Genomic DNA, 15630 nt, shown 5'->3' on the forward strand with positions numbered 1-15630 from the left:
TCAAACCATTTGCTGTTCACAATTTATTTATAAAATTGTGACCTTGTGAACAAAAGAATCATCTTTATGAAGGGGAAATTCCGAGCGATTCTCCCTCGACTTGATCGGAGGAATGAGAATGAGAATTAATTTAAGGCTAGATAGAAAATATCCGAAAATCAATTAGCGATTAGTGGACTGTCCTCGACTGCACGTGCCTCCCCAAAACAATTGGTAATCACCCGTAGAGAATTCACGTCGTGGGTAGGCCCGTACAAACTATCTCATTCCATTCACTCCGGGTATTTACTCATCTCCACTTAAACCCCAGTATTTTCCATCATTTCAGTCAAATAAATCTGCCCTACGATGTAACCACATCTAGATTTATGGGATTATCTCGAGAACCAGGAAGAGAATAACAACGAAAATCATCTCAGTGGATAGCCTGGGAAATTTGCGATTCTGTTCACTACAATTGAATCCATTTTGCCCCGTTACTTGTCTGAACATTGAAAAAAATCAATTTTGGCCATCGCAAAATTTTTTGTCAACATTCTGGGGGAATCTCAGGTGAAAAATGAGTTGTCTGTGGGGTTTTGGATTGGAAATTTCCCCGGCTCTCTATTGAAACATTTGAACCCGTTATCTATTCTGGTTATCGAAATAATGAGGAAAATGTTGAAAAACGAAAATGAAATGAATCAGAAACTTCTCAATTAATCATCCTCACCTCGAAACTATTCAATTAACGTGCCACAGTTTCAATTAAATCCCCCAGACGTACCAACAAACCCATACCCCCAACTAATTGTGTAATTATTACTGTGTCAAGCCCTCGGGGTGTGCGCATATCCCTGAAACCCCTTTTTTACCCCATGAAAATAGCACTCCACCTGTCCTCAAGCAGGGACGAGACGCCTCGATGGCTATCCAACGGTAATCGAGTCATTACTTGGATAATTAAAGGCCCTGGTCTACGAAACATAACAAAAAATTGCCGTTGAGTAACACGTAAACGTTGGGTTTTCTGTCATCCACACGATGGGACTGAGAAATTGATGCCTCACGGCTATTTAATTACACCGAGATCTAATTGCTGTCTAATGGCGTAATGCCTTGGCTATTGGGTGAAGTTAACGAGCAACATTTTACTGATTTCATGTCAATCATTTTATTTGAAAGTACATGACAGAATTATTTTTCAGCGGGAAAACATGACGTTTGGGCTTTTTATATTTACTAGTATTTTAATCATACAGGGGATGAAATCAATTTTGCATTTTGCAGTTTTACTGTTTATTTGAAAAATATTTTTGGGGGTGAAAGAAATTTTTGCTTCTGAAGATGTCAAATTTTTAATGAGGCCCATTCAATAAGACCCTGAAAAATTATGCTTCGAGTGTCAGGCCCAAAAAGTGCGACGCCCTCCAAAATGATACTTCAAAAATAGGGCCCAAATGAGGCCCCGAAAATTATACTTCGAAAAATCGGGCCCAAATTCAGGCTTCAAAAATGTTACTTAACAAATCGAGACCAAAATGAGGCCTAAAATAATATTTTCAAGGATAAAGCCCCAAATTGGGCCTAAAAAATGACCTCCAAAAACGATGCTTTGATATCGAGCCCAAAAAATGAGTCCCAGAAAGATGATATTTTAAGAATCAAGCCCAAACTCATAAATCCCAAAGACCGTCAGGCCCAAAATTCTTAAAGTCCAATGAGACGTCTTCAACTGCCAGTCCCAAAAATTGGGCCCAAAACGCATAAGGCCAAGATACTTGAGCCCTGAGAAATCTCTATATTATCTGTGGAACTTAATTTCAAGTCAAATTCTTTCAATCTTCGACACTTCTTTCGAAAATTAAAAAAAAATCTTAATGGGGCCCAAAGTATCAGTTATACTCCCCCGAGTGCATAAAACACCATGAAACTGTCTCCAATGACACAGGAAGTACTAAACTCACCAAAAAAGTCATAGTTACGACTGCGGAAGTTCAAAGGTGCCGCACATGCACGTTTTACCTCAGTGTTGGGTACAAAATGCTCGAAGCGTCCGGCATTGTTGAATCGAGCAGCAAGTTACCCACGTGAAGCCCTCTGCTCATATCCCCACCCCGCGACCACCACAAACCCAGTGAATTCTCCTCACAAGAAACGCGACCGCAATTTTATTTCGGCATTCGTTGGTTTTTATGGTTTTTTTTTTGCCTCTTTGTGTTCAATACATCCTCTCCACCTATCCTATATATCCCGGGTCCTCGTGACTTGCACAAGCACGATTCTTCCCCTCCGTGTGGGTATGTAACTCCTGGCAATGCACACAAATCCGTTAGGGAAGTACCGAGATTGTTGCGGTGTACAAACACTCGTTTCACTTGATTTTATGGTATTTATGGGTGATTCAATAGTGTATTTAGATGATTAAGGGGATACCGCACTGGTATTTCGAAATCACTGGTGCTGATGAGTCTACTACTTCAGTTTTAGCGTAAAAAACTAGGAAATAATTAAGTTTTATTTTTTTCATTAATCAGAAAGAAGCTTTAGAGGAATTTAATCTTTGAGGAAATCCAAGTACTTTGGCGATTTTTTCTCCAGCGAAATGCTTTTCTACTTTTGTAGTCGAGCATCAGAGCTTTCATTTGAGCCCCATTTGACCCTAAATTTCCGGACACTTTACAATGATTTTATTATTGAAACTTTGCAGGTCTGAAGTTGAATCTCGATATTGTACCGTTAGAAAACATTTTTTTAATCTGAAAAAAAAATAGAAAATTTGCTTCTCGAGGAAGATTGATGAAATAATTGAATAATTGCTATTTTTGAAAATTACGAGCATTTTTTATAAAAGATTTATAAACAATCAAATTTTCGCCATAAAAAAACCCAAAAAATTAAGATTTTCAAAACCTAATTCTTTCTCTTTTTTTTTACGAAACAGAAGTAGTAAACTCATTAACACGATGAATGAAGAACCCAGCGATTTTAAAAATCCAGTGCGGTCTCCCCTTGACGATCTTGCGGTCTTTTTTAAGAGTTAATAATCGATGGAATAAATAGACAGAGAAAATTCCGGTAAAAAAGACTAGTGAAAAGTCAAAAATTTCCAGAAAAATTGACCCAAGCCCTTTCGATCATCAAAATCAATTTCAGTATTTCAATAACCACCGGGGCAAAATGGGTTTCAATCATACTGAACTGAATCGAAAATATTCCCAGCAAGCCAAGGGCGTATGTCGCTATCCCAATAGTCGCCCTTCAAAACGAGATTCTTTAGGAGCGAAATTCCACAATAAGCGCAGAATGACCGCAAGATGATGATCATAACGTTCCCCACCGCCTCAAGAGTATCACGTACCCCCGGGTTGGCTTTGGGGTTACATCTACCCACTACCGGTTTCTCATAATCCAAAATTACCGCATTACCCGTTGAGAAACACTCGAGAAAAAAATATAATAAAATGAAAAATGGAAAAAAATGGTTTGCGTAGCGCACATGTGCCACATGCAATTCAAGCTGGCATTCAGAGGTGTAGAGCCCATGAACGCATGTGCATTCATGCATAGGTAAGATCATGGTGAGATCGTTAGACGTTCGAGTACGTGCCAGTCGTTTTACCCGGTAATAGGGATTTCTTGTGAAAATGTAAAGCCCCGTAAATTCATGGGATTTCATGGCTTTAAAATTATTGCAAGTTGGAAATAGCCGAGTTTCAGTAGTTTGTTACCATTTGAAGTGCCATTGGACTCACTAATTGTGCATGTCGCTTCCGGGTTAGACCTGTAAATTACTTTATAATAGAGGGGGGAATTACTAAATAATTTCGGGGGGACAATTTTTTTTTTCGGAAAAAATATTTTTTCCTCGTCAATGGATTCTTTCTATGGCATACACTTATGGAGTTCTCGCAGATCAAATCATTATCGCACAATAATTTAATTTTTGTGAAAGATCTCAAATTTCCTTCTATCATATTTAATTAATTGTTTATTTCATATTATTAAATTAACGATTATTGCTATCGTCTTAATCTTCAAACTGAGTCAAAAGGACATCCAAACAAATTTTTTAAACCATCATTCAATCAATTCAGAAGATTTTTTTTAGTTATCGTGGGACAACCGATTTTCGAAAAAAATCGAAAATGAAAAAATTGACCGATGAATTAAATTTTAATTAATGGCGATCGATAGGGCTCAACAATACCTACACTTGGAACATAAAGATTCAATTCCATTCATTCATTAGCGAACAGTTCACGAAAAACGAGGTCTAAAAATCCATTCGGAAGCAAAAATCATTCTCGTTCAACGATAGGGATGAAACCGTTTGTTTATTTGTTTATTTGTTTTGTTTCGGTGAGCTGGGGTTTAACAACCCACTGTACCATTTAATCACCCCAGAATCCTGATGAGAGCCCCCGTGGTGATCGCTCGGGTGCTCAGACAACACCTGTTATTGTCTAATAACACGTAACAGTATCGACTCACGCTCAATCTCATTCAAAATTCACCCCGGGAGATCTGCTCATACGCACGTGCTATGAACCACAGGCTCTATCTCCCTCGTTTCACATCCATGTTGGTTGTACAAATGTCTGGGACGAGATTATGTGGTTCCGCTGTGCGCCAAAGTACATATTACATTCTGTGTATTTATCCTCGTTTCGTTTCTATTTCTTTTGGTATCAAATGTGAATCCTCGGATTGCGATTATTTTTGGTTTTTTTATTTGAGTGGAAATGTCTTGGGAAGTGGTGGGACAAAATCTAGAATGTTGAACTACTGTAAACAAAATTTTTGTTTTTTCTCTTCTTTTTTTTTTGTTTTATTAATTTTATTTATTTTCTTTGTATGAAAAGCCGTATAAACTATTTCTTTCTGATCGTCGGTGAGGGTCAAATGGTTTTGATGGTCAAGCTACCCCTCAGGACCTTTTTTGTTGAGAATTTCCTCAACTGCAACAAAGTCCTTTGACTTTTCCCCCTAAAACTTCCGTTTCTCGTAATAATTGCGTAATTAACAAACAGATCAATTTATTCACGATTGCGAAATATCAGTGAGTGCAATCAAACGAATCAATAAAATATTCACACAGGTAACACAGTAACACAGTAAAAGTGTAATTCGACACGTGAAATCGTTCAGTTGGAGTCGAATTACAAAGAATTACCTCAAGGGAAAATGTTGCACGTAGGAATGAAAAATGAAGGATTTTTGGACAATGGAATAAAAAGTCAATATTGACCGCAAGGTGCAGTCACTGGTCGAGAGTATCGAGTGATTTCGTCGTGTTCACGCGACCGCAGTTGCACATTGACGTGTGCCAGCCGGTTTTTACCGCACGTTTCGTCATTTATTTTATTCAAAATTCGTGAATTTTAGGGGAAAAATTGAAAAGTCTCTCGCGAATCGTAAAATAATGTTTGGATACATTGGGAATTTTTCATCTTTCGTGGGATAGGAATCACTGTTATCTAAACTTCTTCTTCAACATCTTTTTTCCCCATTTGTGTTGGCTTTTGTGCCAGCCGCAGTGAGGCTGTAATTCTCGTAGTAAATCTTGTCGGGCATCAACAGAGGGGTGATCGTAACCTCTTGAGTATACTTGCTCAATCCTTTCTATCCAGTGGAGATTCTCGGAGGGTCACTGCCGGTTTAGTAGTTGCAAAAATTGGCGATTACTAGGTCACTCCGATAATAATTCAATCCATATTTCAAATCTTTAGAATTAATTTAGGGTTTTTGTTCAACTTGTTGAAGATTATTTCGCAAATATCTTCACAACTCTCAGGTCTAGAGAAAAATCTCACAAAAACATTTTTGTAGAGAATTTCCTGATCTACAAAAATTCTCTTCTGATATTTTTCTCTAAACCTAATGGTTTTGAAGATATCTAAAAAATAGTCTTGATGAAATTTTTGAAGTTCTTTTATGAATCAAGAATTGCTGAATTGAAGGTCTTATTCTGTTGGAAAAAAATATTGATGAATAATTTTCAAATTTTTAAAAATGCCGAGTGCATTTTGACGATTTTCTCTCACCATTTTACACTGTGGAGAAAATTTTCAACGTTGATGCGATTAATTTCGCTCAGTGTCAGCGCAAAATGCCTGGGATTCACGCAAACGTAATCGCAATCCCAGTGATACTATTCCACCCATATGCAGCAGCGAATGTTAAATGTGATCTCAGTTACATGCTTCAGCAATTCATATTCTTTTCATTCCACGAAATATTGAAAACAGATGATAAAGTTGTTCACAATAACTCGGAAATTATCCCTTGACCCCCATATTTTAATGAAAATTCTGAAGACCATTTTTTCAGTTCATAATTGAATTCTAAAATTAGATGATTCTGAAGTTTTAAATTAAATCAATAAAATTCATTTCATTCCTTAGAATCAAAATTTAAATTATATGTTTTTTATTCCACTCATCATCATCATCATCATCATCATTGAGATGAACTCCTAGTATGAAAAAACCCCAATTAATCCCCAATTAGAGTAATTACAGGCTATGATGAACAGAAATAATTCACAATCATAGACAGTGGTGATGCTTGTGGTGTTGGACTAGCACAGTGGCTTAATCAACCCACTGGCTACGTACCTAGACCACCTCCCGCGATAAAGAATCCCTCGATAACGATCGCCCACAGCACTACAGCCCCTATCTCACGATCTCCATCTCCAGGCCTCCACCTTTCATTAATAAATAAAAGTTGTGGGATAAAAATTTTTGATTTATCTCGCATTCAGAGGTAAGATACCACCCTAGAGCTAATAATTTGTAATTAATGATGAAAATTATCTTTGTAATTAATTAAGGTATTCATCATCGTGAAGATCGAGTGAAATATCCCCATTAAAACCGGTAGAATTAAAATCATCAACGATTTAATTAATTTTCTTTTCTATTGAAATTTTTTTCTGATTTATTTAATTCACAAATTTTCACTTTTATCGGATTATCTCATCATCTGGGAGGAATAGAGGCATAAAAATTCGATAACCCGAAAAATTTCCGATTCTGTTCACTATGATTGAACCCATTTTGCCCCACCTAGTCCGGAAACTTTTGCAAAAAACGATTTTGATGATGAAAAACGGGGCAAAATGGGTTCAATTGTAGTGAACGGAATCGGAAATTTTCCTGGCTATCCAATGAGAAAAAGAATGAACCCCTCACCCCTCCCGAACTCGAGATTTCCCTAATTTTCCCCTGGAAAATTATTTTCATTGAACATACAATTATCATTTAAATCCTACAGATGATTAAATCGCACCGAGACCAGCTGTCAGTGCACATTGACCGGTATTAATGATCCCCATTAATGGAAAAATATTTTTAATAACCCCAGCAATTTCAATTGCAATTTCAATCCCTTAAAAAATGACTATTATGAATAATACGAATGAAATTGGAGCTGAGTCAATGATGAATGAGTCAATGGCGTCGAGCCACTTGTTCATATTCTCTCTTTATATACCACAACGTCACTGTTCTTATTACCAACCGATAAATATTATTTAATGACCGGTTTGGGAAGGTGTTAACGATGTTTGAAAAAGAGTGTTACCCCGAAATCTTTATTTACAGGGCTATTTATCAGGCGATTTATTTAAATTGACTTGTTGTGAATTTATTCATAAAAATCGGGGTATAAATCAAATAAATTCATTCGCGAATTTTTTAATCGTCTGCGAGGTTGAATAATTTTCAGATATTCTCACCATTAAAAAAAATTTTATTACAATTTGGGAACAATTTTCTTTTCACATCAATTCATTAATCTTTACAATGTTTTTATTATTTTAGTACAATGAAAAATCAACAATTTCGTTCTCAACATTTTTATTGTTTCCCTTGTGAGCTATTATCTGCGATCAGATGCTCCGTATGACTGGCAGCGAAATAGCGTAATGATATAATCTCAATAAAGGCGTGTCATGATAGGGGGAAATGGATCTTATGTATCGTTATCTTCATCATCGTTATAATACCACTGTGTAGCACCTATTGATGGCCCCTCGATGATGGGTGAATCCCTTCAAATTGCATCACGTGCCATCCTACACTCGGGGAATTCATCGATCACTTCATTGACCTCATCATTACGTTTTTTTCAATTGCAATCGATTTTTTTCTTCATTTTTTCCCTCCACTTTTCACATTTCTTCGATTATCTCCGGAACTAGGGTAGATCGGAGGAGGATGATGATCTCATCCAACAGGTGGAAAAAATGCCGATCCAGGTCCTTACAATTGAACCCATTTTGCCCCCTTAATCTTCAAGAACTCGAAAAAAAATTGGTTTTGAAGGAAAAAACGTTTCTTGCGGATATCCGCGCAAGTTGTAAGGGAAAAAGGACTTATTTGTAGGGTTTTGTATCAGAAATTGCTCCGGCTATTGGATAAAAGCATTTCCGTTCGTCAATTTTCTCAATTTCTCAAGATATTCCCAAAAAACTCCAAATTGATGAATTTAAAACTTTCAGGAAAGTGGAAAAACCCCTAAATTATTCTGAAAAAAATTCAGAAATGATAAAATTCCCTAAAGAATATATTCAACATCTCAAGTCTCTTTTATTCACGATGGAAAATTGTAAACAATAATGACAGCGACTGCGCAATTCGCAGCAGATTTACGATCCCCTTTTTCGTTGAGATTCACCTCCGCAACAAATTTTTCAAGAATATTATTCAAACTTCCTCCTCTTTATTTTGACTCACCGGTGTATTTATTTTTCCACGAGCTTCTCCGGTTAATTCGAGGGCGGATGGACCCGGAGAAAGAGCCCCCGGATGCCTGTGGTGAAGGCCCCCTTGGAAATCGGTAGCAATTCACATTGCGGATTAAAGAGTTACGATAAGACAGGGACTGTGTTGGATTTGCTCGGGGGCCACTTGGCCTACAGACGTCCGAGAAATCACGGATAATCGTGATGCGTTTATAAAGTAACATCTGAGGATAGTTTTGATACATTCGAGGCGAGTCTAGACGCTCTTTGATGGAGACTGTGCAGACGAGTGATTATTTTCGTTGGGTTTGAGACTGTTTTCACACGGTTTCGAAGAGCAAAATATCGGGGAATAATATTTTGTGGGAAAATAAAGAGAAAAAGTTTTTTACAATTTTTTTCATAATTTCATCGTTTGTTGATGAAATGAAGAATTTTTTATTTTGTTTTCTGCATTTTTTGTTATTTTCATTCGAAGATTTTCTTTAGAACAATATTCTTTTTTTAAGAATGATATTTCATGTGGGAACATTGCAGAAAATATTTTTACTGGGATTTTATCTAAATTATTTCGTTTATTTTAGCGAAACATTAAAAATTTCTGAACTAATAAAATATTTTTGCATCACATTTTCAATGGAAAACAGAATTTGAAATGGTTAGTGGTCGTTTATTCTCGGATTAGATGTTATAATTGAAGAGAGATGGAATGATAAAAGAATATTATGGCGATATTTATTGCACAGAACAGAAATTCATCGGAAGCCATCATAATGAATAATAACATTGGCCGCGAAAGCCTCAAAACTCAAATTATTTCGTTCATATCAACTAACTTTTATGCAAAATACGATGTAAAACAGTTACTCGTCGTTCATTCTTACATTAGAAAACATAATTGAAGAAAAATGGAATAATAGAAGGATATAACGATGGTATATTTATGATAGAACGCGGGACAGAAATCCATAAAAAGTTTTTTTTTCTCAAGAGGCAAATGCATGCATTTACAATATTCTTATTATATATATTCATTTGAGAGCGACGTCCATTCGACTTCCATTACTCCAAGTGCCTGCACGTATAAATGATAAACCCCGGGCTTGTCTTTGTTTTACAGCCTTCTGAATCGTCACGACTGTCACATTAAATTCATGACTTTATTAGATGTCTGTGCGATACAATGTTAGAGCTTAAAAAATCAACAATAACTCCCACATGTGAAAGGCCCTCACTAGATTGTCTCACAGTTTTCTATACTGGGTCTGAACTTCCACTAAAAAAATTGTCTGCACTTTTTCCCCTTTATTTGGCAGAAAACGAAGTGTGAGGGTAAAATTAATTACGCAAATTTTTATTTCGCTGGAAAAATCATCTGATATTATTTATGAGCGGAAGAAGAATTTTTTACGAGACCTGTCACTTCATTGATCCCATCGCTACATTTTTTTTCAATTAAAATCATTATTTATTATTAATTTTTTAAAGTTTTCAAAACATTAAAAAAAATGTAAAAATTATTCACGTGAATTTTTGAGGAAAAAGGATTTATTCTTAGGGATTTGAATCGGAAATTGTTCTCATTTTTCATTAAAATCATTACCTATTGTTCATTTTTTGAAGTTCTCAAGAGATTAAAAAAAATATAAAAACGTCCAGATTGATCTAAAAAAACTCAGGGAAAAATAAATTAAATAAATTTTTATTTCGATAAAAAAATTCTCAGATAGTACGTATAAACGGAAGAAGAAGTTTTTCAAAAGGTCCGTCCGCTGAGTCTCGGCGGAAGACTTCCGGTACGCCCACGCGATTGCGAATCACCGAGCATATTCTCCCAGCGGGGTGGATCGGCTCGTTAAAGCGTCGTTCACGCGAGACGTCGTCTTCTTCGTGCTGGCGGATCTTTTAAACCGACACGGTTACACGCGCCATCAGTTAAACTCCGACGTTCAGCCTCTCACGGTTCGACTCTCACCTAATCTAAATTTTTTTCGTGAGATAATAAACATCACTCCCTTATTTTCGCGAATATCTTTATAAATTTTAATTCTACGGGAAAATGTCACAAGACTTTTTTTGTAGCTCACAAAATTCTCTAGAAAGATGTCTTCTGAAATTTTTTTCTAAACTCAATAATTACAGACCTAAAACAATTAAAAGACAAGATGATCAATGAAATGAAAAAAGATTAAGATCTGACGCAATTGTTTTTTAAATAATTTTGTGAATTTTTGGGTGATTAGAATCAATACTTATAAAGATTTAATTTCATTTTGTTAAATTTTTTATCAAGATAATTAAAGATGAATGATTCAGACCCAGAGAAATGATTCATTTGAATTAAATGAACTTCATTTGATTGAACAAACAGTTTATTTCATTCTAATAGAGAATTTATTCAGAATTTGAGCATTTTCACTGAAATAACTTAACAGCAATTAATGTCCAATGAAAAAATTGTTGAAATGAACAGAAAAATTTCAAATCCACAATTTTATTCCAAGAATTATTAATAATTACGCAAAAACAAAACCAAACAAAACGAAATGATCAATTCAACGATTCCCAAAGATTATTGATTCCCAGTGATTCATACGTTCAACTCTATCCGATGTGCCCGCCGATAAAATCCATTAATAACCCTTTATCTTCCCCCCGCGACACGTGTGAATAGTCCTGAAAATCGGATAATTCACCAACACCCAGTTGAGCCCTGAAATATCTCCGTCGATGTCATTTATCGTGCGGTTACAGTTGTTGAATGCTAAGTATACACGTGAGAGGCGCCTTCCTCGTTTTCTTATCTCAAGTATACACACACTTGGTCCACCTACATCCCCCGGGGCGTGCCCGTTTACGCACCGTGTCTATAGTCCATCGTTTTAACATTTTTTTTACAATTTCTTTTTTTTTCGAATGAAAATAAACGTCCAGGCTTTGAAAACTACTCGGCGAATATTCTGCGTTAAAGATAAACATGTAGAATTGCTTGTGTAATCTTTTTTTTGCGGCTAAGTGGCGACACCGGTATTCCAGGGAGTGCTAGAGTCCCAGTTACGTTCGATCTTTTGAATGTAAATTGCGTTTTTTCTTCTAATTCTTCATTTTTTTATTCGCTCATTCATTCATTTCAATTGGGAAATTAAGACAATTATTTTGTCCGCTATTTTCCATTTCCACTCTGTCTCAGATGATTTCTAAACTATTTTTAAACTTCTTCTATTGCTATTTCAATTTACTTTCTTCATTCACGCATTTTATTTTAGAAATTATGACGATTTACGCTCACGTGGTGTTTATATTACTTCATATTTATTTTCATCTCTTTTTTTTTTATTCTAAAAATTCTTGCTTCAACTATTTAATCACTCTAATTATTTCAATGCCATTTTAGCACGCATACTCCATTAATTGTCCTTTCTCAAGGCATTGAGTGGGAACGAGGGAATTCTCTGAAAATTTCACTCAATAATTTTTTTTATTTAAGTCTATTCACGAAAAAATTTAAAATTTCGCTTCTTAATTATCGAAACAATGTTTCATTTATCAAAGAGTGTGGTTTATTTTTTAGATGAATTATATTGATAATGTAGGAGGGAATAGAACAGAAATAATGAATCAATGGTTATTAAATTATTTGAAATACCTCGTGACAGTCTGATAATCTCGGTTGTATCAGAGGTGTCAGAACTATTGTGCGGGAAATCAGAGTCATTTGTCAAAGAGTTACTTGCACTGTGAGACTGACTCATCGTAATGCGGTATTAAAGGCGGAGAGAAGTGCGCATTTGCGCCAATGCAATATGCATGTTCATGTGAACGGTATAAATTCTTTATTAATCATTCAACAAAAATTCTTCATCCACTTTTCTGTGAATATCTCGAAAAGTATTGAATTTAGAGGAAAATGACACAGACAATTTTTTGTAGAAAATTAAATTCCCCACAAAAAATCTTCTATGAAATTTTTTGATTGATCTCTTCTTTCAAGAGATACTCGCAATCGAATTCAGACCATCTTTTTTTTTCACTATTTCATCTTCAATTTTTTTATTTCTCGATTATTTCGGGAATATCTAGAAAACTATTGAGTTTAGAGAAAAATGTTGTGATAAACTATTGTAGGAAATTAAATTTGCTATAACAAATCTTTTATGATATTTTCTCTTAAATCCGCTAGTTTCCGAGATAATTCTCCTCAAAAAAATTTTTGCATGAAAAAATTTTTTTTTTTATTTCAGTTATTCTCAATATCGTCATTCGCATTCCCATTAATTTCCGAGAGTTCAAAAAACTGGTGCACGTGATGAGGAAGATATAAACCCATGGTCCACCTTCAATGTATCCCTGTGGCACGTAATAGCCCGCAATTTATCGTTCAATAAATCGAAAAGCGGTCAGGTATCACTTACTGCGTAATGCTACCTTCAAAACGTTTAATCGAGGAGAGAGAGACCCATGCAAACGGGGCATCCAACTGAAAGCTTAATTTTTATTTTTTCATAAACGACAAAATTATAGGCCCCCTCGTGATCGGGCGTTACTCATTATATCCTTGGGTATAACCGACGAGCATAAATAAAGGGAGAAAAAATGAGGGACAATTAATTCTCTCGGGTGATCATTCCCGTACTCTGTCCCTCTCTGTTCTTTTTTCCTGTTAATGATAAAAGAATTTTTGATAAGTTGTAATAATAATCTGTAATCATGATTCAATGGATTTTTAATCGTAATAACCTTTATCAATAATTTTAAAGACGAAAATTGAAAAATTAAATTTCTCAAATTTTTTTTCCAAAGTTTTTTTGGAAATATCTCAGCAACTATCAAGTTTAGAGAGATTTGTCATAAGAACTTTTTTGTGGGAAATTAAATTCTCTGCAAAAAATTATTTGTGACATTTTCGCCTAGACCTCATAGATTCCGAGATATTTGCACATCAATCCTTGAAAAAAAAAATTGATTCATTCCTTCTCATCACAAAAATGAATGATTATTTTTAAAAAATCATAATTAATTGAAACTGTCAAAATATCCGAAGAATTTCCCCGAAAGAGACTGACATTAGCCCTGTCTCCCGAAGCACGTAAATCCTGTTTTTCTTGCATAACGTATATGACTGGAGACCGTTGTAAAAAAAAATTCCATACTCATTGCAGTGAGTTTATGTACTCCCTCGTAACAAGTGCCCCGGAGGTAAATAATTTATATCTCAAGCTCGTTGACACAGCGATAAACAGTCTTTGATCCATTGAAATGGATTTATGTCACTGGGAACACCTGCTCCCACCGATAATTAATCATTTTTATTTAAACAAAAGCAGCACGATAAATCACATTAAATCACTTAACATTAAGATTCCGGAATAATTTGACTCAATCAGTTCCACCATTCGATTTTTCCCTTCAATATTTTTCATATTAAGCGAGATAATTATTTATTCGTCTAAATTCAATTGAATAATCAGAATGAAACGATAAATCACGCTGATTTATTCACGATTTATTTGAGGGCTTAATTGAGTGTTTGCGATGATCTATTGATCTCTGCGTTTGTCCCTCCCCTCGTCTCCGAGGATTTGCATACAATGCCAGATGGGTGATAACTAATTGTAGAACGCCTCGAGGGCGTCACAGCCGAAATTTAAATGCCGAGGGTAGATTACTGTTATTGTTGACTTTATTCCGGTATATTTCGGGTTTTGAATTAATCGTGAAGGGGCTCTTTGTTGCAGGATGCCGGTGTAACATGATTGGTTCCACCTCCTCGGCGTGTGACATCGTCTCGGGACAGTGTCTGTGCAAGCCGAATATCATTGGACGACAGTGTCATCAGTGTCAGGTAGGATAATATGAGGTTTTCAAGGTGTGGAAATTCGGGGAACTTTTGTTAGGATCTAGTTGAGGGTCAAATGGTTTTGGTCTTTAGTTGAGGGTCAGTCGACCTTTAGGTTGGAGTCGCGGGTCAAATGGTCTTGAGGGTCAAACGACCTTTACGGGCAGTTGAGTTGAGGGTCAAATGGTCTTGAAGGTCAAATGAGCCTTAAGAATGTTTGGGATTTAGTATTTAGGGTCAAATGGTCTTGGGGGTCAAACAGGTTATGGGAGAATGATTAGAAAGGGTCTTTGACCCTTAGAGCCAATTTGGCTCTCATTTCCAAATGCCCTTTAGGGGCATTTGACCCTCAAGACCAAGTCAAATGGTCTTTAGGATCAAATGGTTTTAAGGTCAAAACCCAAATAGTCTTTAGGTTTTTAGTTGAGGGTCAAATGGTTTTGAGGGTCAAACGAACTTTACGGGTGTTTAGAGGTGAGGGTCATTTGCCCCTCAAGACGAAGGTCAAATGGTCGTTAGAGCCAAGGGTCAATTGACCTTCAACTCTACACGTTTTCACGGATCGTTTGACACAATAATAACACGCAAAACTGATTGTAAATTGCTCATCATTCTTTATTATTCAATTATCTCAATTATCAAATGTTTTTGAGAGTCGAACGACTCTTGATATTTTTTCATGAAACCAATTGTGCCAGAGACTGCAAAGTAATATAGAAGGAATTTTCGGTATCAGTCATACACTCAGATATTTATTTATATTCATCCACGAATAATGACCGGCTTGTTTATCTGATGTGTTTGGTGTCGAAGGTTGGTTACTGGGGCATGGCGAGTGGGGCTGGATGTGCCCCCTGCGGCTGTGACACGATGGGCTCCACCAATGTCTCCTGCCATCATGATACAGGACAATGTTTTTGTCGTCCTGGTGTGGGTGGTGCACGATGCGACAATTGTTTATCGGGGTACTACGGATTTTCGGAGAATGGATGTCAAGGTATTTCATTGCATCCTCACATCAATAAAAAAAATCATCTAAAACTAAAGAAAACAACCTTTAAAA

At 36.0% G+C, this 15630-nt stretch overlaps 1 protein-coding gene across 1 annotated transcript in view; it reads left to right on the forward strand.

Moving 5' to 3' along the window:
* LOC107046729 (laminin subunit alpha-1) overlaps positions 1–15630 on the forward strand; it is a gene marked incomplete at its 5' end in the record, with an annotated part of 85943 nt that overhangs the window by 57800 nt on the left and 12513 nt on the right. Inside the window, 2 exons of the mRNA XM_015269420.1 lie at positions 14467–14573; positions 15381–15564. Of these exons, the coding sequence (XP_015124906.1) occupies positions 14467–14573; positions 15381–15564 (291 nt within the window). The remainder of the gene's footprint in view (positions 1–14466; positions 14574–15380; positions 15565–15630) is intronic.

Source organism: Diachasma alloeum, unplaced genomic scaffold (assembly GCF_001412515.2).
Source record: "Diachasma alloeum isolate Michigan unplaced genomic scaffold, Dall2.0 Dall_scaffold_01785, whole genome shotgun sequence".
Classification (NCBI taxonomy): domain Eukaryota; kingdom Metazoa; phylum Arthropoda; class Insecta; order Hymenoptera; family Braconidae; genus Diachasma; species Diachasma alloeum.